General features: G+C 47.5%; 1 protein-coding gene and 1 long non-coding RNA gene across 2 annotated transcripts; one reads left to right on the forward strand and one right to left on the reverse strand.

The window, feature by feature from the left end:
* Positions 1 to 2,415: 2,415 nt before the first annotated feature.
* Positions 2,416 to 9,627, reverse strand: LOC137843883 (uncharacterized). The gene is made up of 5 exons (XR_011089736.1): positions 9,252 to 9,627; positions 9,022 to 9,048; positions 7,368 to 8,600; positions 6,383 to 6,470; positions 2,416 to 5,614 (listed from the first exon to the last, which is right to left on the reverse strand). It is a non-coding gene; the product is annotated as an uncharacterized lncRNA (long non-coding RNA).
* Positions 9,628 to 19,302: 9,675 nt separating this feature from the next.
* LOC137843881 (endogenous retrovirus group V member 2 Env polyprotein-like) lies at positions 19,303 to 20,720 on the forward strand. Its single transcript, XM_068659626.1, is given in 2 exon segments — positions 19,303 to 19,976; positions 19,978 to 20,720. Coding segments are annotated over 2 exon segments (828 nt in total). The 5' UTR covers positions 19,303 to 19,319; the 3' UTR covers positions 20,149 to 20,720.
* The last annotated feature ends 137 nt before the right edge of the window (positions 20,721 to 20,857 follow it).

The following is a 20,857-nucleotide window of genomic DNA, read 5'->3' on the forward strand; positions in this document are numbered from 1 at the left end:
TATTAGAGCCAAAGTTTCCTGCTCCTTCTGGACAAAGTGTTTTATCTTCAGTAAGCAGGAACATGCAGAGACCAGGTTACTTACTACACCCCTGTTCTTTCCTGACCACTTCTTCAGGTTAAACCTGGGGTTAAACCACCAAATCCCAGAGTCTTGTGGAGGCAGTACACAAAATAAGGTCATGAAAAGAGGTGGGAGGGATGAACCCTGAAATGTGCTGGCCAGTGAGCCTGGGGAGCTGTTGGTAGGAAGAGCACATGGCTACATTTGGGCTCTTTATAGCCAATAGATGGATCAGCCTTTCCTCCCACAGGGTATCAGGGAAGCCCTGGGCTAGGCTGGATGGAGAGAGTGAGAACTTTGTGCCAGACAAGACCAGCTGTGCAAAGGGGAATGAATCTCCTGGCTCAGGGCTTTAAAAAGTGATCAATTATGGAATAAAATAGAGTTGAGCACAGTGCAGGCTGTTGTAGAACTGGTATCCAGGCTGTTTGTTTAGGAGAGGTAGTGGTCCTTGAAACCCTTCATTCATGCTCAGGAAATCTCTAGTGATGTGAGTTAGCAACTGACACAGCCTCTTCAGCTCTCTGCCCTGGAAACAAGCTAGCATGGGAGCATGGGTTTGCAAGAGCTGCAAGTGCTGCTGTAGCCCTGGATTTCTGCAGACCTTCACAAGAGGGCAGAAAATGGCTGAGGAACGCATGTGGCTCTGAAAGCGTGACAGCGATTTTGATGGAAAATTCTTGGAGACGTTCTGGTCTGCTCTGAGGCAGAAGTGCATTGTGGATTCACCAAAAGAGTTGGCATAGAAATGTAGCAGAAAGCAAAAGCAACTGAAGCAGCCCTGCTGTAAGCACACCGGTATGAAAAGTGCATTTTGTGTGAGCAGAAGAACAGCTGCCCTCATCCCTGTATTATAAATGAAGTCTCAACTCAATCTGAATTTAGTAATATTTATAAAAGGCAAGTAAACAGCACTGGGTGTGCGGGGAGTCTATCCTCTACCAACACGCACACACGAACATCAAACATTCTAAATATACAGAAAATTGCTTTTACATACTATACCCAAGTACACCTATACATATGTACAATCAGAAAAGGTAACAAACAATCCTTTAAGTTCCATGGCTTAACAGTCTCCATTTTCCACTCCTTTTCTTGATTACAAACAAGTCTCCATTTTCCATTCCTTTTGAACAATATATCTTGCTTTAAGTTGTCAAGCAACTCGGCCTTTGGGCCTTATGTATCCCATTCTTCCCAGATCAAAGAAAAGCAGATCCATCTCCTTTTCAAGGCCAATAGGCCTGGGTCAAAAGGCACGTCCAAGTCAGCAGGGGGCGTAACAGCAAAGGCCTGCGATGGCTGTAGCGGCGGAGGGGCCGATGGCATAGCAGTCAGATCAGTAGAGGAGCCCGCAGCTCCCTCACTGTCTGGCAAGCCACACGTTTCTGACTGTGGTCCCACAGGGCTCTTTAAGGCCTCAGAGACTGCTCGCCAGGTGCCAAGCAATCCCACTGCCACCTTGTCGCTTTTCGTAGCAGGGTCCCACAACTTGACATCAATTTGATCCCATATTTCAGGATCATAAACTGTCTGATTGTTAATAAAGAGAATAAGCTGTAAGGTTACCAGGACAGTCGTCGTTTCTAAGGATCTATGATTCCCCATAATGTGCAACTGCTTACCAGGGAGGGGCAGTTGTGTGCGCAGGTCCGCTTCTCTCAGCTTGAGCTTCTTTCCAGCTCCGGTGTGCCTATTTCCAGCGACTTTCTGTATGACCTTCTCTGAGCAGCTCAGTGAAGTGAAAATTTGGGATCCATCAAATCTAGGTACTCCTGAGCAGGACCTGTTCAAGTAGGTTTTAAGTGATTTTGGTTTTGTTTATTTGTAATGTTCCCTTGTTCCTAATGTTCCAAGCAAATGACAACTGAATTCAGAATCTATCTGGTTCTCAAGTTAACCACAGACCAGTGTGCTTCCTCCTCCTAATCTACTCCTTCCTGAAAAAAATGGGAAAAAAAAGCAAAGCAAAGGAAAGCCAGCCATACCTTGGTACAGGTAGAATAGAAATAGAAGTAGCAATCGTCTCCTTGTTTAGACATGCCGACGAGTTCTGCTAACAAGCTCGGGTTCTCTCCACAGGGATTTCCTCTGCTCTTGGAGAGAGCTGTCTTCACCCTTGCTTGGGCTGAAAGTCTTCTACTGGCTTGTGATCAGTGAAATCTTCTTTTTAAAAGTAACCCTAAAGAAAGTAACAAGCGAAAAATAATGAGGAACAAACAGTTTTCCAGCTTTCTTCAGTTAATCAAATTAGTCTCTCAAGGAGAGCAAAGCCTTGAAATCAGCTGTTACATGAACTAACTAAATATTAAAGTTCTGTAAAGCTGCCAGGAGCTTTGTCAGCAACCGTTCTCTTCCACATCCTCAATAATATGACTTGGAGCACATCTGGAAGCCCAAAAGCGGAGTCACTTCTTAAAAAACCACCTGATGATACATGCAAGTCAATAATCAACTATGGCTACAAATAACTTCTCTAGAACACAGGACGCATTAAACAGCACGTTCCAGGCACTGTGGGTCCTCGATTTCACCTACCTGGACAACCTCAGCAAAGTTATCGATCTTCAAAGACTTCCAGTTAACTTCTCCTGTAGGCCGAACCAAGACTAAATTAATAATAAAAGGGTAGGAAGAATTTTCCTCCTCTCTTTGCCAAGGGAACCTCTCATCCACAATTCAAACATAGGATGCGCTTTTAAACAGTTTATAACTACTGAAGGAAGCAAGTCCATTTGAACGCTCTCTCAGACTGGAGACAGACAGGGTTACTTAGCTCTTCAAAAAAATAAAAACCAAAAAACAAAACAAAACCAAAAAACCCAGCGCATTTAGAGATGAACTTGTGATTCAAAGTGGCTGCAAAAATGAGGCTCCATCTTCCACAGCCAGACAATTTAACTTTTTTTTTTTTTTATTTAAAATTCAGTATGCTCCAATCTCTGGTCTTCAAGATTTCTTCACCTATTAAGAAAACACAAAAACCTTTCCCCGTCTTTATTACCTGTACAGCAAAAAACATACCAGTGCATATAAATCCACAGATGTGCATACACATACACACATCTGTGTTTATACACACATGAGGAGAGAGTGAGAGAAAGTTAGTGAGAGCGACAGTGAAAATCAGAATTTTTGCCTTTTCGACACAGAGCGCGAAAAAATTCTCTCATTTTGAGGGAACTAGAAAAAAATGGAGGCTCTACAAAAGATTTTGATGAGTATGCCTTCGAGGCCGATGCTTTGTAACATGAGTGATCTGGGGGCCAGCACACAAATATGCATACGTATGTACATGCATACAGGATAAACATATCTATACACACAAGTGTGCACAGTATATGTTGTATGATCTCCATATCGAGAACAACTTGTAGCCCTGATCAGACACGTAGAGTTGCATTCAATTAACAGCAGGAAGACAGCAGATCAAGGGTATAGCAAGCTTTGAGAGGCAGGGGAATGCTCACTTTGCCAGTGGCATGGCTGCATGATACCAAGGATTTTGAATTAGTTGGATTTTTTGGAAGCAATTTGGTTTTTCTTTCTGCGCTGTAGCAAATACCACAGGTTTGCCATCACATGCTGTTCCCTAATCCATATATCCATCATCATCCATTGCTGCAGGATCATGAAAGGTTAGAGAAGACGACTTAGGTCCAATTTAACAGCCAATGATTTTTCGATGAGCAGAGCTGCAACAGATTTTATTTAGCCACAAGCATTTTTTTTTCTTTTTTCTGATATGAAGTCAGAAATTTTGATTATTTTGATTATTTTTTTTTTTTTAAAGACACTAAATGTCACAAAACCTGCAACCAGACCAGATAAAGTTAAAATTAGAGTGATTCTGAATCCTTTCATTAAAACGCTGCACATTTCTGTGCAAATTATTTCTGACTCTTCTGGACAAAAGTGGATGAAACAGTTCTTACAAATTAATAATAAAAGGTTGGAACCTTTTACTCACACAAACACTAGTGAATTTTCCAGGAAATATTTTTTTGGCAGGGAATTTTCCCAAATCTAAAATAAAGAGAGGAAAAGTTGGGTTCTCATATTAGTTACTGCTTTTGACTGCTGGACAAAGGGAATAAAAACAGTAGTTAAGTGCAAGGTTTCCTTCTCTTCTTTAGTATTGACAGGAATCGTCACTTCGGACCTTTAGCACCTTCAGAAACACACCCAGTGCCATGCAGGTTCCTCTGCATCTACTTCTAACAATTACTGGTGCTCCTTAGCATGGAAGTTTGACTCAAAACACTCTCCAGATTTAGCTCTTTTGACTGCCCAAGGAGCTCATCATTTTGCTTGTTGCCTTCCATTTTCCTGAACAGACCGGGAACGCTGTTCAGAATCTGAATGGATCTGGTCTAAGGAATGGGAAGAAAGCAAAACCAAGGATACCTCGCAGCCCTAAATTCCAAAAAAGCAGTCTCATTTTAAAAAGGACCTCAAAAGCTTTTTTTTTTTTTTTAAACTGCCATCTGCTAACACGGCAATCCAGGCGCTAAACCAACTGAAGTTGCCCCTGAAATCCTGAATAAAAATGAGTAACTCTGGTGCACTCAGCAGGCCTACATCTGAGGGCACGTTCTGAGGCTGGGGGGAAGGACACTCAACACCCACTGACAGCAGGAGTGCAAAGATGCCAGCCAAGAAGGCAAAGGTTAGAGCTGAACGCTGCCTCAGCTTCCTCCAGCAGCCAGCTGGGGGTCACCTTTCACCACGCTCTCTGAGACTCTGAGCCCCGAGTTACCGCAGCCGCCAGCTACAGCTGCTCCTTGCTGGCCCAAACTATTGGAAGAGTCTTCAAACTTCAGGGACCTGTTTTATGACAGCCTCAAGATCAAATTAATCTGTTCCTGAAGGCGCCGACTGTCCTGGTGTTTCTGCAGCTGTCAAAGAACAATCCTGAACCGAGGCGCTCGTCTGATCAGATAGCGCTTCGGCACAGATTTCTCTTCAGCTTGACACATCAAGGTGAAGAGGAATCGATTCTTGCAAGCACCCTCTCAAGCAGGGATCTAATAAGGTGACCAGAACGACAGATCTGTTGTGCAGATCTGAGCACGTCACTCTGCAGGGAATCACTTTCAAGCCTAAGATGTTTCACCCATCTCCCTGCCCCAGAGCGACACAAGTAAAGCTCTGAAGCAATTGCTAACCTGTTCTCAGTGCTCACGAGTCCCAAATCACTACTTTTACAATATACAAACCATGGCAGCTGGCACCTAGTTGGCACACGGTGACACTGCACACGTTGGCAGTGTCGTCAGGAGCTGGAAAGTCAGGGCTGAGGGGGTTAAGGGAAACCCACACATCAGTTTAGCAACTTGGCTCCCGTAGGATACTTCCTACGGCGGGAGTTTTAGCAAAGCCACTCAGAGGGGCCTGCTGGCTAATTAAAACGAGACTTCTGCTGGAGCAGTCAGAAGGCAGCAGGGTCTCAGGAGATATCCAGTGGGCATCACTGTCAGTCTGTGGCAGTTTGGGGTCCAGCTATCAGTGGTTATGTGTGGTTTTCTCTGCTTCACTTTCTCCAAAGCTGTGAAAAAATATTTCTGTTACAGCACTCTACAGTCCCACGTTACGGATGGAACCGGCTGCATCAACTTCCAGTACGACGGTGTTGGAAAAAGGTGCCTTTGGTGGTCAGGAGCACAACAGCTCTGCTGATGTGTTATTTAAGTGTGTTCTTACATCTGAGTTTCCTCCTAGCAGCATGTAGCTGAGGGGGTCCAAGTTTCCCAGGTAAGGTTTATGTTTTTTCTCCTACCAAGCACCAGCTCAGTATACAAAGCTCTGTTAATAACACCCAAGCATGCAGATGTTAAACTGAAACTGCTTTTCAACCTATTTGTTGTTCCGAAAATAGCTTAAGACACCATCTTCACAGGGTAAAAATTCACATGGAAGTACCGAAAAACCCAGAAGCGCTTCCTGAGCTTCAGTTTACCAACAGCACCGTCGGATTTAGATCCTGGCCTGGCAGCCAGGATGCAGGGTCTGTAAGCATTGCTGCCATGTGGAAGTGCCAAGGCAGGTTTCTGGCCTGCCCTGACTAAAAGACCTGTTTTTTTAATACAAACAGCGTGCCAGGTACGCTGTAATGCCAATGTGCCAGGTCAATAGAGGATGTCAAACAACAGAGGCGTTTATCCTCATTTCTGGCATGAAAACACTTTTAACAGCATTCTTTTCACGAAGAAACCCCTCTCTGTCTTCTCCAATGCTCCAGGATCTGCTGCAGCTGCAGCAGCCGCGCTGCTACAACCCACATCTTTGCCAAATCTTTTCAAGAATTGTGCTTTACCTCGGCAACGTTGAGGTCACTCCTCTTCCTCCTCCAGCTGAGGAAGCAGCTCGCTGGCTCTGCCACACCGCAGGTGCGGAAGCGAAAGCTGGGAACACAGGAGTCAAACTCTCAGTGCTCACGAAGCCACCAGGGCAGAGGGCTGACACAGAGGCACCCCGCATCCGCTCTCCCTCCCCGCTGCGAGGCTCGCAGCAGCCCCGACCCGAAGCGCACACAATGCTTCGCATGGTGATGTCACCGCTGATTCTGAGGCCCCAGGTGAGGATCTGCCTCACCACTCTCAACGTTGGTGTTGGGTTTTGTTGGTTTTTTTCTTTTAAACATTCACAGCTTATGGGAAACCATCAGGTAAACCACAGATGGCTAGGGAAGAAGTCCCACACGAGGGAAGTCCGTGCTTTTCTTCCAGGCAGTGGCACGTGCTTTAACACGCCGCGTTCGACAAAGCAGCTCTCCCCGTTTTGCTCAGTGGCAACAGGCACGACTGCAACGCACACAGGTGGAGGCAGCACCTGCAGGTCCCAAACCCTTAACCGGTTTGTAGAGAGCACCAATTTTTGAAGTAGTGGTTTTCCCTTAATCCATAACCCCTTCTTGCCTTTATTTATATCGGGTGGCTCTCCTCTATTTTCCTCCTCAGTGTCTGAGCAGACACTGGGAATCCTTTCGGGAGGAAGGGCACTGCTGAAGCTCCTACATCTACTCTCCGAGACAAGAGAGTATGTTAAAGAATACGGATTTCCTTTCTTTTTCCTTTTTTAAATACAATTTCTGAAATCAACGCTGCGGCCTGGCAGCAAATACCTACGGGACTAAAGAGGATTCCTCATCCTCACTGTAACGTTGTAGTTAGCCTCCCAACGAACCCATCTCCCCAGGAAGCGGCCGTTTGAGATGGGAAGGGGCAGAGCAAGAGGAAGCTCTCCTTAGCCTAGCTCTTCTCCCAACACCACCTCGCCACCCAGCACCAAATTCAATTCACCTGCTCCGCCCGATCAGTCGAACGGGCGTCCGACGCTGGCACACGCCACAGCGGTGGTTCTGACGTGGCTTAAATCACCTATCCGCAGAATATCTCGGCTCCGTACGCTCCAATAACGCAGTAGTTGAGAAATAACGCCCAGAGCTCACACTCTGAGTGCAGCCCAACAGCACCGAAGCACCGGTAGGCTAAACATTCCCAACCTGGCAACAAGGCTGACCCAAGCAACAGCAAGGAACCCTTCTGCACCTTCAGCGTGGACATCAGCGTAAGGACACACAGACCTCCTTGATCCAAATTTTAAGCGAGAAACGCAAAAGGTCACCCAAACGGGTTGTTTTCAGCAAGCTAAAGGAGAAATTTAGGCGACAACCGGGTGCATCCAGAGTTAGTCAGATCCTGAAGGCAGTTCCTTGGGGGAACAGAGGAGCAACGCGCCAGATGAGGGCTGCCTTACAGCGCACCCCTTAGAGGCACTGCTACGGAAGGAAGGCAGAAGGTTGGAACTCGAAATAACTCGCAAGGCGCCCGTTAAGGGGGAAATCTTTCATTTTTTTCTCAGCAGAACCTCCCCTGTCCCCCCCCCCCCATGAAGACAGCCCCGGGATTCTTTGCTTCCTTAGGGAGGGGGCAGGGATGGGGCAGGGTGGTGGGACAGATGGCCAGAGGGTCGGATGGACAGACAGACAGATGGACGGACAGACAGCCGGACAGAGGGCCCAGCAAGGCCTGAGGAAGGGCTCAGGAGTGGGAGGGAAGGGCAGGGCGAGGGGAAGGGCGGCCCCGGGCCTGACAGGGGACCTTGGGCCTAACCCCGGGCAGCAGCTCCGCGTCTCACAGGGCCCAGAAGGGGCTGATACGGGGGGAGAGGGGGGGGGAACACCCCAGCCCCCAGCCCTGCCTCCAGGCCCTGCGGCCTGCACCCCCCCCTTCCCCTCCCCTCAGGGCACCCCGACCAGGCAGGAGGCCTTTCCCCCGCTCCCCGCTGGTCTGTGAGTGACTCTAGTTACCGGCGAGCAGGGATTTTTACCGATCCTGGCCGGACATTGAAGACTACTTATTAGAGAAGTACAATTCTTTTTTTCCTTGTGATAACTTTTCTTGACCAAAAAACAGGATTGTGAATGAGGGAAAACGAAAGATGTAACGTGGGGACGTGCGGATACTCACGATGATGCAGCCTTCTATCCGCATGTTCACCTGCTCATAGAGCCACACCTGGATCCTCGACATCTGCAGAACAAAGGAGGAGAGTAAGTCGGGCCACAAACACTGAGCAGTTTTGTTCTCTCATGTGTTCAGAAATACCTGCTAGCCACAGCCACGACAGCTCCCAAACGCTCCAAGGAGCAACTCTCAGGGGCAGTTTCAATGAGCAATCCGACGTTTTAGCGTTATACCATCGGGTGAATGCTACACGTTTGGTGAAGAACACGTTTCCAGTCACAAGGGAACACCCCTGCACGCCCGGCTACACGAGGGGGAAACGCCGGGCTCCTCGTGCCCACCAGCATGCCGCACAGCTCTCCATCCCCCACAAACCCGTCCCGGGACACGGCCAGGAGCCGAACTCACCGAGGGGAATCCCCAGACCCTCCCCACTCCCCCCACACCCCCCAAATCCCCATCCCCGCCCCCTCCCCGCGGTACTCACGTTCTGCAGGTAGCGGAAGATGAGGTTCTGGGGCGCTGCGTTAAGGGCTCAGCACGGGGACGACAGTTCCGGGCTCGGGACAAGGCCCCAAACCCCACAACGAGGCCTCAGGGCCCCGGGACAAGGCCTCAAGGCCCGGGCCGAGCCCCCAGGGCCCCAGATCCGAGCCCCCTGAGGTCCGAGCCGCCCCCACCCACCTCCCCGCCACCCCCCAGCCGCAGGAAGGATACGATGGGCTGCACCATCACCTTCTGCACCTTCTGGCCCTGCCCGCGGTACCCCATGGCTGCCGCCGCCTCGCCGCACCCGCTCCGCCGCCACCGCCGGAAGCCGCTGAGGGCGGGCGGGAGCGCGCGCAAGGGGCGCTGGGATGCTGGAGGACCGCTGGGGGGGGCCGCGTCTCTATGGTCGCAGGTTTATTGGAGGGGGGGGGGCATTAAATAGATAACAAATATAAAAAAAAAAAAAAAAGGATAAAATATGTAAAATATGTACAGGAGCAATGGCGCACGCGAAAGCCCAGCACCGCAGGCAGAAGAGGCGAAGGCTGATGGTAGAACAGGGCTTGGGGTGAAGGGAAAGCGAGGGCAGCTGGGCGCAGTCTCTGAGCTCTCCTCCTCCTGATTTTGGTTTTTTGATTAAGGAGGCATTGGGGAGGCATTGGGGAGGCAAGGACAATCCCCAGACAAGGACCGTATATCTCGAAACAAGACACTGGAACTCATGATAAGGAAGCGGCAGACGGACAGAGAAACAAATGGAAGGACTATAAATCTCAAAACTGGACATTGGAATTCATTATAAAGATACAACAACTGGAAGAATTAGCAACAACCAGCGCTTGCAATTAAGAAACATGCCAGCTCAGCAGATTCCTGACCAAAGGTGAAAAGTACACTGTGAGGAAGACTCGGGGTCTTCCTCCCAAAGCCCCCTGCCCACGTCCCAAAGCCCCCTGCCCACAATTCTTGGGAGGCTCTACGCAGGCGCAAGGTGCCAAAAGGCAAATTAGCATGAGAAGCGAGGGGAGGCGGGGATAGGTAATGAATATGTATAGGCGCTTGTAGAATATTGAGAGCTTGATTGTAGAAATTCAAGACTGCTTTCCGCTTTGGGTATGCACGATAGGTGGAGAGATCCCCCGTGCATCCAGCGCTGCAATAAAGAATATACCACTTCAAGGAATTTCGGCTTCGATCCTTGAATCAATCTGGCACCCCAGATGGGACCACCTCTCTGCGGGACCACAGGACCCGCTGGGGACAGGACTCCCTCGGGTACCCCCGGGATTTCCCGGAGGGACTCCTCGACTCACCGGATCACTGCGGAGGCAGACAAGGACCCCATCATTGTGAGTGAGTATATTCTTTATTCTGGTTTGGTTTTCTGGTAGACCGGTCGTCTGGAACTGTCTGTAAGTCAGCAGGTGATCTTCTGCGAGGCAGTGTTTGGTATATACTTTGTGGTTAGCACCATAAGTATATGTTTGGGGACCTTAAGGAAGGAGCTCGCTTTAAGGTCCATCTGGCATTGTGTTGCCTATTTCGGTTTTCTGACTCATGGAGTGTGGTATTTAACTCTGGTTATTGTTACTGTGATTTTGGCTATATTCTTGGTGATAATAGTAGGTTCGTGGCGTTGTTATAAGAAAGATATCATTACGGTGTTACATATTTCAGTTTTCTGACTTATTGCATGTGGAATTTGACTCTGATTATTGTTATTGTGATTTTGGCAATATTCCTGGTAATAGTAATAGTTTCGTGACATCGCTCTTGAAAGATACCTGCGTGCCCACATTTTTGTAAGTGATACGTGTATTCTGAAAGTGTGAACTGGAAAATGGGGGGGCAAACAAGCAGTGAAATTTTAAAGAAAAGTGCGTTAGGATGTGTTTTGAGTCACTGGAAGGATATTGGAGGATCTGCCGCTGGAAGTGTGAACAGGAAAACATTGATAAAATATTGTAATCAATGGTGGCCGCTTTATAAGCTGGAATGTGGAGAAAAGTGGCCCCTAAGTGGAACTTTAAACTCTAATGTTTTGCTACAGTTAATGTTGGTTTTGAGAAGGAGAACAGGATGAAATGTTGTATGCTGATGTTGTTTCAGCATGTTGGTGGGAAAAGGTACGGAATTAAGTTGGCCCCTGACTGAGCCTTTGATGTTGGCATTAGAGAAGTACAGGCTGGAGAAAGATAAAGGAAGTGTTAAAAGGGTTGTTGAAAGTGTTAAAGGTGTTTGAAGTTGAATGAGCAGGGAAAGAGGATGTAGGAATGTTAATAGTTCTGCCTCTGCTCTAGGCAGAGGTCTTAAAATCATGGGTGTTAGCCCTTTGGGGCAAAGGGATCACAATGGGTCCGAGAGAGAGTTGTTATGGAAACAGAAAAGCAGTTAACTCTTAAAACAACCTGAGTTCATGTGCGAGCTCAGATTACCGATGGGACCGCTCAGGGAACTGTGGACAATTGCATTCCCCTGACCGACCCCACTGAGACCCTAATCATCCCGAAAATTATGAACGGCTAAGTAAATACTAAAATCTGGATGAATTGGGAATTGAGAATATGCTTCCAACAAGGTCTAAACGAAACCCCTATGGAATTTTTGGACCAGCTCTGAAATGTAATGAAAATAAATAAATAAATAAAACAAAACGGTTTGGACCTGGCTTCGGAGGACAAATTGACTAGCCTTTTTCTAGGGTAATCATTGGTCCCTGATTTCAACAGGAATAACGGGGACCTGGGGAAGCTATCCTAGCGGATCCTCCACTGGTTATAATGAAGCTAGGGGAGGAATGGAAGTGAAATTTCTTATTGATATGGGGCAACGTATTCAGTTCTAAATCAAGCATTAATGCCTTTACAGAATGATTATGTTAGGGTAAAAGGTGTAACTGAAAAGGCTTATTTTTGTGAGCCTTTGAAGTACAAGTTAGGGAAACAATGGGGCATACACAGATTTTTATATATGCCTAACTAACTCCCCATGGGCACTCTTAGGTAGAGATTTATTAGAGCAATTAGGAGCAGAAATTGTCTTTGAAAAAGGGAAAATGGAATTAAGAATAGGAGAAGAACAACTAATAAATGTGTTAAGCTTGGCACTAATACAAACTGACCCTAAAAGTGAAATACCTTTAGAGATCACAGATCAAGTATGTCCAGGAGCTTGGGCTACCGAAGTCCCTGGAAATGCTAAAAATGTGACCTTAATAATTATTAAATTAAAGCCAGGAGAGAAACCCATTAAGGTTAAGTAATATCCTTTGAGGATAGAAGATAGGAAAGGAATTAAAGAGATAATTGATAAATTTTTACAGTATGGATTATTGATTGAATGCGAATCAGAATACAATACACCCATATTGCCAATTAAAAAGGCAGATGAAAAAGCTATAGGTTAGTTCAGGATTTGAGGGCCATAAATAAAATCACCGAGGATATACATCCAGTAGTGGCAAACCCTTATACTTTGCTGACTAAATTAAAGAATAGTCAAGTCTGGTGTACCGTACTGGATTTAAAAGACGCCTTCTTCTGCCTAGCCTTAGCCACAGAAAGCCAAAACCTATTTGCCTTTGAATGGGAAAATCCCGATTCAGGCAGAAAGACGCAGCTGACGTGGACAGTACTACCTCAAGGATTCGAGAATAGCCCCACTATTTTTGGAAACCAATTAGCAAGGGAACTCGAAACTTGGATGCCTCCGGACACTGAAGGTGCTTTGTTACAATATGTAGATGATCTCTTAATAGCTACCGAGACTAAAGGGAGTTGCATTCAATGGACTATAAGTCTTCTTAATTTTCTGGGTTTAAATGGATATCAAGTCTCTTGACAGAAAGTCCAGCTGGCTCAACAAAGTGTGACCTATCTGGGATTTGAAATTTCGGGAGGACAACAACAACTAGGAACTGAGCATAAGGAAGTCATTTGCCGGACTTCAGAACCTCAAACGGTAAAGGAGCTACAAACCTTTTTAGGAATGACAGGTTGGTGTCGCCTTTGGATTTATAATTATGGACTATTGGTAAAGCCTCTATGTGATTTGATAAAGATTAACCAGTCAAAGTTAGTCTGGACTGGAGAAGCACAAAAAGTCTTTAAACAACTTAAACAAGAATTGATGAATTTAAAATATCAAGCAATATTAGTAGAACAAGATGATGTGGAAACTGTGGTCACTAACATCGTAAATCCAGCTTCTTTCCTTAGTAGAACTCTGGATGAACCCATAACCCATGATTGTATAGAAACAATGGAGACTGTGTATTCTAATCAACCCGATTTTAAGGAAGAATCTTTAGAAGATGCTGACGAATCTTGGTATACTGATGGAAGCAGCTTTGTGAAACAAGGACAATGTAAGGCAGGGTACGCCATTACAACCACTCAACAGGTAATCGAGTCCAAACCATTACCCCCTGGGACATCCACCCAGAAAGCAGAGATAATTGCTCTTACGTGAGCACTGGAACTAGCAGCAGGAAGGAAAATAAATACTTGGACAGAGTCTAAATATACATTCGGCATGATACATGCTCATGGAGCAATTTGGAAAGAACATGGATTGCTGACCGCTCAGTGATAACACATAACGTATGCTGAAGAAATTTTAAAGTTGTTAGAGGCTGTAGAACAACCAGAAAAGGTAGCTATCATGCATTGTCAGGGACACCAGAAGGGGAATACTGATTTTGAAATTGGAAATCGATTGGCAGAGGCTAAGCGGGCAGCTGAAATAACTGAGGTGAAGGCATTGTCTTTGATACCAGACAGTAAAATCCAAACTATATCCAAACTATACAAAAGAAGACTTAAAATTAATTGAAGATTTGAAAGGTAAAATGAAACCAGATGGATGAGTATATTTAAAAGATAACCGCATAATAATACCCTCTAATTTGGCATGGCCCATAGTTCTTACAGAACACAATAAAACACATTGGGGAGCTGGCACACTGCATAAGAGCCTGAGTCAGACATTAGCGGGATGATACGATAAAACAAGTAACTCAACAATGTAGCATTTGCTTACACAATAACCCCAATACCAAGAAGAGAATAAAATTTGGAATAATCGGTAAAGGAAATTATTCATGGCAACAGTGGCAAATTGATTTTTCAGAACTCCCTAGAAAAGGGGGGTATCGTTATTTACTGGTTCTGACTGACACATTTTCAGAAAGGCCTGAAGCCTTTCCCTGTCGAACAAACAAAGCAAGAGAAGTGGTTAAAGTCTTGTTAAATGAAATAATACCATGCTTTGGGATTCTAGTAGCAATGTCTTCTGATAGTTTCACATTTTTGTGCGCAAGTGGTACAACAGGTAAGTAAGATTCTAAAGATAGATTGGCAACTGCATACTCCTTACAGACCACAGGCAAGTGGACAGGTAGAAAAAATGAAACATTTATTTAAACAAAAAATAGCTAAAATCGGACAAGAATCTAATTTGTCATGACCTCAATCCCTCACTTTAGCATAACTTAGAATTTGAGTTAAACCTAGAATAAAAGGGAATTTGAGTCCCTTTGAAATCTTATATGGAAGGCCATATCCATTTCTATTTAGTGGAGAGGACCGAACGCAATTAGGATGAGAATATTTATATGCATATATAACTGAACTTCAGAAATAATTAAATAAAGTACATAAATTTGTTCTCAGGACCTGGGCTAGACGGTTGGATCAACCAATACACCCTTTTAAGCTCGGGGATTATATATGTATATATATATAAAGACTTTTTCAGGACAACCCCTAGAGGAAAAATGGAAGGAAAGTGGACGGGACCATACCAGGTATTACTGACAACACACACCACCATTAAGATTAAGGAGCAAGCAGCTTGGATCCACAATTCAAGGGTGAAGAAGGCCCTGGCGAGATATGGACCACCACGCCAATTGGACCAAGAAAATGATGGATTTCCAGATCCTAATGATTGCAAGGGTGTGGTTCTCAGATTCGGGGTGGGCAGTTTGGAATGAGAACTTACACCTGTCCCTGATACAAACAATTTCTCAAGTAATTAATAAGACGAACTGTTGGGTATGCACCCATCTGCCACAACATGGGAATAAGGGTGTATCGTTAATCGGCATTCCCTTGCCTGCAAACTTATCTTGGACTGATTTGTGGGAAAACACGTCTTGGGGGCAAAAAGATGAAGAAGTTTTGGAACTAGAAGTTAGTAGCTTCGTGCCATTGGAATCTTACTATGTATGTGTACAAAGTACACAGTTTCCACCAGGCACGGAGCGCTCTGCAGGAGGTCGGTACACACCCAGACCGACTGCCCGCTAAAGAATGCAGCGGTTCAGGTCACCGGATGCAGGGAGTGTCAGAGCCTGTTCCTGCCATCGGCAGGAGGCAGAGACGCTGCGTGTGTTAGGTGTGAGCAAGTGGACGACCTGATCCGCATGGTGGCGGAGCTCAAGGAGGAGGTGGAGAGGCTGAGGGCCATCAGGGAGTGTGAGCGGGAGATAGACTTCTGGAGCAACTCCCTGCAGGGCCTCAAGGAGAGGTACCGGGGTGAGACACCCCAAATGGGGGTGGACACCCTGCCCAGTCGCCGTCGGGCAGAGGGAGGGGACCTGGGAGTTGAGGAGGAATGGAGACAGGTCCCTGCTCGACATCGCAGGCGATGCCCTCCTCTTCCGACCCCACCTTCCCAGGTGCCCTTACAAAACAGGTTTGAGGCCCTGGAGAATGAGAGATCAACAGCAACTGAGGAAGAGGTAGAAAGTGTTCCCAGGAGGATTCCTAGGGTTAGGAGGTCAACTCCACGCATCAGGACTGCCTCCACCAAGAACGAAAGAAGGGTGATTGTTGTGGGTGACTCTGTCCTTAGGGGAACAGAGGGCCCTATTTGTCGGCCTGACCCTACCCATAGGGAGGTCTGCTGCCTCCCTGGGGCCAGGGTCAGGGACATTGCCAAGAAGGTCAAGCGCCTGGTACGGCCCACTGACTACTACCCGCTATTGGTCTTTCAGGCTGGTAGCGATGAAGTAGCAAAGAGAAGCCCGAAGGCGATCAAAAGAGACTTTAGGGATTTGGGGCGACAACTTAGAGGTTCAGGCGCACAGGTTGTGTTTGCCTCTGTCCTTCCGATAGGGGGGATGGAAGCTGAAAGGTGCGCTGTTCGCATAAACTCGTGGCTTCGTGACTGGTGTGACCGGCACAACTTTGGGTTTTTTGATCACGGGAAGGTCTATGCTACACCGGGCCTGATGGCACCGGATGGGATGGGCCTCTCTCGGAGAGGGGTAAGGATCTTGGGTCAGGAGTTGGCAGGGCTGATAGATAGGGCTTTAAACTAGGTAAGAAGGGGGATGGGGCTGAAACAAGGACTGTTGGGGCTGTGCCAGGGGGAACAATGGCAAGGCCGGAGGATAAGGTAAAGGCCCAGCTGAAGTGCATCTACACCAATGCACGCAGCATGGGTAATAAACAGGAGGAGCTGGAAGCCATCGTGCAGCGGGCAGGCTACGACTTGGTTGCCATCACGGAAACGTGGTGGGACCAGTCTCATGACTGGAGTGCTGCGATGCCTGGCTATAGGCTCTTCAGAAGGGACAGGCAGCACAGAAGGGGTGGCGGTGTGGCTCTCTATATTAGAGAGTCTTTCGATGTTGTAGAACTCGAGGCTAGGAATGACAAGATCGAGTCCCTTTGGGTTAGGATCGGCAGGGACAACAAGGCTAGTGTCCTGGTCGGGGTCTGCTATAGACCGCCGAACCAGGATGAGGAGACGGATGAGGAGTTCTACAGGCAGCTGACAGAAGTTGCGAATTCGTCAGCGCTTGTACTCGTGGGGGACTTCAACTTCCCTGACATATCCTGGAAGCACAACACAGCCCAGAGGAAGCAGTCTAGGAGGTTTCTGGAGAAAGTGGAAGATAGCTTCCTGACGCAGCTGATTAGTGAACCTACCAGGGGTGGTGCCCTGCTAGACCTTCTCTTCACAAACAGAGAAGGACTGGTGGAGGATGTGATTGTCGGGAACAGTCTTGGGCAGAGTGACCACGAAATGGTGGAGTTCACTATTCTTGGCGGGGCCAGGAAGGGAACCAGTAAAACCACTGTATTGGACTTTCGGAGGGCTGACTTTGGGCTGCTCAGGACACTAGTTGGTGGAGTCCCATGGGAGGCGGTTCTGAAGGGCAGAGGGGTCCAGGAAGGCTGGGCGCTCTTTAAGAGGCAAATCCTAATGGTGCAGGAGCGGTCTATTCCCATGCGCCCAAAGATGAGCCAGCGGGGAAGAAGACCAGCCTGGCTCAACAGAGAATTGTGGCTTGAGCTTAGGAGAAAAAAGAGGGTTTATAATCTTTGGAAAATTGGGCAGGCCACTAAGGAGGACTATAAGGATGTAGCGAGGCTGTGCAGGGACAAGATTAGGAAGGCCAAAGCTCGTCTGGAGCTCAATCTGGCTACTGCCGTTAAAGACAATAAAAAACGCTTTTATAAATACATCAACACAAAAAGGAGGACTAGGGAGAATCTCCATCCTTTACTGGATGCAGGGGGAAACTTAGTTACAAGAGATGAGGAAAAGGCGGAGGTGCTCAATGCCTTCTTTGCCTCAGTCTTTAGCGGCAAAACCGGTTGCTCTCTGGATACCCAGTACCCAGAACTGGTGGAAGGGGACGGGGGGCAGGATGTGGCCCTCACCATCCACGAAGAACTGGTTGGTGACCTGCTACGGCACTTGGATGTCCACAAATCGATGGGGCCGGATGGGATCCACCCAAGGGTACTGAGAGAACTGGCAGATGAGCTGGCCAAGCCCCTATCCATCATTTATCAGCAGTCCTGGCTATCGGGGGAGGTCCCAGCTGACTGGCGGCTAGCAAATGTGACGCCCATCTACAAGAAGGGCCGGAGGGCAGACCCGGGGAACTACAGGCCGGTCAGTTTGACCTCAGTACCAGGGAAGCTCATGGAGCAGATCCTCTTGGGAGTCATCATGCGGCACTTGAAGGGCAAGCAGGCGATCAGGCCCAGCCAGCATGGGTTTATGGAAGGCAGGTCCTGCTTGACGAACCTGATCTCCTTCTACGACAAAGTGACGCGCTGGGTGGACGAGGGAAAGGCTGTGGATGTGGTCTACCTTGACTTCAGCAAGGCTTTTGACACCGTCTCCCACAGCATTCTCCTCAAGAAACTGGCTGCTCTTGGCTTGGACTGGCGCACGCTTCGTTGGGTTAGAAACTGGCTGGATAGCCGGGCCCAAAGAGTTGTGGTGAATGGAGCCAAGTCCAGTTGGAGGCCAGTCACTAGTGGCGTCCCCCAGGGCTCGGTGCTGGGGCCGGTCCTCTTTAACATCTTCATCAATGATCTGGATGACGGCATCGAGTGCACCCTCAGTAAGTTTGCAGATGACACCAAGCTAGGTGCGTGTGTCGATCTGCTCGAGGGTAGGAAGGCTCTGCAGGAGGATCTGGATAGGCTGCACCGATGGGCTGAGGTCAACTGTATGAAGTTCAATAAGGCTAAGTGCCGGGTCCTGCACCTGGGGCGCAATAACCCCAAGCAGAACTACAGGCTGGGAGAGGAATGGTTGGAGAGCTGCCAGGCAGAGAAGGACCTGGGAGTGGTGGTGGACAGTCGGCTGAGTATGAGCCAGCAGTGTGCTCTGGTGGCCAAGAAGGCCAACGGCATCCTGGCTTGTATCAGAAACACTGTGACCAGCAGGGCTAGGGAGGTGATCGTCCCCCTGTACTCGGCTCTGGTGAGGCCGCACCTCGAGTACTGTGTTCAGTTTTGGGCCCCTCGCTACAAGAAGGACATCGAGGTGCTTGAGCGGGTCCAAAGAAGGGCGACGAAGCTGGTGAGGGGCCTGGAGAGCAAGTCCTACGAGGAGCGGCTGAGGGAGCTGGGCTTGTTCAGCCTAGAGAAGAGGAGGCTCAGGGGTGACCTTATTGCTCTGTATAAGTACATTAAAGGAGGCTGTAGCGGGGTGGGGGTTGGTCTGTTCTCCCATGTGCCTGGTGACAGGACGAGGGGGAATGGGCTAAAGTTACGCCAGGGGAGTTTTAGGTTAGATGTTAGGAAGAATTTCTTTACTGAAAGGGTTGTGAGGCATTGGAACGGGCTGCCCAGGGAGGTGGTGGAGTCACCATCCCTGGAAGTCTTCAAAAGACGTTTAGATGTAGAGCTTAGGGATATGGTTTAGTGGGGACTGTTAGTTTTAGGTCAGAGGTTGGACTCGATGATCTTGGAGGTCTCTTCCAACCTGGAAAATTCTGTGATTCTGTGATTCTGTGAAAGGCGTAACCCGCCTAAGGGTATGGGAAAACAGGATTGTATAAATACGGGTACTACTTATGTGGGAAATCAGACATCTTGTAATCAAACAATTGATATTAGTACAACTAGCAGTTGGGCAAATTCAACCAGCTGGCCAGTTCCAGAAGGAAAAGGGTGGTATTGGCTATGCAATGATACAGCCCGTAAGGTCTTGCCCGAGAACTGGAAGGGGACTTGCACTCTTGGAGCAGTAGTCCCCAATATGACAGTACATGATGTAGTGCCTCGAGGTTACTTGAGAAATCATATCCGGAGAATGAGACAAAAAATTAATAATCCATTGATAGAGAGACACACCGCTTTTCATAGTTTTGTTCGATGGTTTATCCCATGGTTAGGAGTGAGTGAATTGGAAAAGGCAATAGTTAATATTTCTGCAATTATAGAGAAGTTAGAAAACAAAATTCCGGATGCTATAAAGGCTCAACAAGAAGAGAGATCTAGTTTATCACAGGTAGTATTACAAAATCGGATGGCCCTAGACTTGTTATTGGCCACTCAAGGGGGAGTCTGTACAGTAATAAACACAAGTTGTTGTATGTATGTAGATCAGAGTGGAAGGATCTCTACCGACCTGGAAGAAATATGGAAGCAGACAAGGATCCTACATGAGAGCAGTAAAGATGATCTTTCATATTTAGTTTAGTTTTAGTGAAATATGGAATAAGTTAACCTCCTGGTTGCCCAATTTCTAATGGTTGAAACAAGTTTTCATTGCGCTAATCGCAGTAGTAGTGTTAGGAATATTTGTGTGCATGTTGTTTAGATGCCTGCTTTGTTGTGTTACTGCAAATAATAGAAGCATCTGATGCAAAAGAATTTGCATGGGAAAAGAAAAGGGGGGATTGATTAAGGAGGCATTGGGGAGGCAAGGACAATCCCCAGACAAGGACCGTATATCTCGAAACAAGACACTGGAACTCATGATAAGGAAGCGGCAGACGGACAGAGAAACAAATGGAAGGACTATAAATCTCAAAACTGGACATTGGAATTCATTATAAAGATACAACAACTGGAAGAATTAGCAACAACCAGCGCTTGCAATTAAGAAACATGCCAGCTCAGCAGATTCCTGACCAAAGGTGAAAAGTACACTGTGAGGAAGACTCGGGGTCTTCCTCCCAAAGCCCCCTGCCCACGTCCCAAAGCCCCCTGCCCACAATTCTTGGGAGGCTCTACGCAGGCGCAAGGTGCCAAAAGGCAAATTAGCATGAGAAGCGAGGGGAGGCGGGGATAGGTAATGAATATGTATAGGCGCTTGTAGAATATTGAGAGCTTGATTGTAGAAATTCAAGACTGCTTTCCGCTTTGGGTATGCACGATAGGTGGAGAGATCCCCCGTGCATCCAGCGCTGCAATAAAGAATATACCACTTCAAGGAATTTCGGCTTTGATCTTTGAATCATGGTAGAACAGGGCTTGGGGTGAAGGGAAAGCGAGGGCAGGTGGGCGCAGCCTCTGAGCTCTCCTTGTCCTGATTTTTGGTTTTTCTCCTGGAGCCGGCAGAAGTCTCCG

This window comes from Anas acuta, chromosome 24 (genome assembly GCF_963932015.1).
Source record: "Anas acuta chromosome 24, bAnaAcu1.1, whole genome shotgun sequence".
In the NCBI taxonomy this organism is placed as follows: Eukaryota; Metazoa; Chordata; class Aves; order Anseriformes; family Anatidae; genus Anas; species Anas acuta.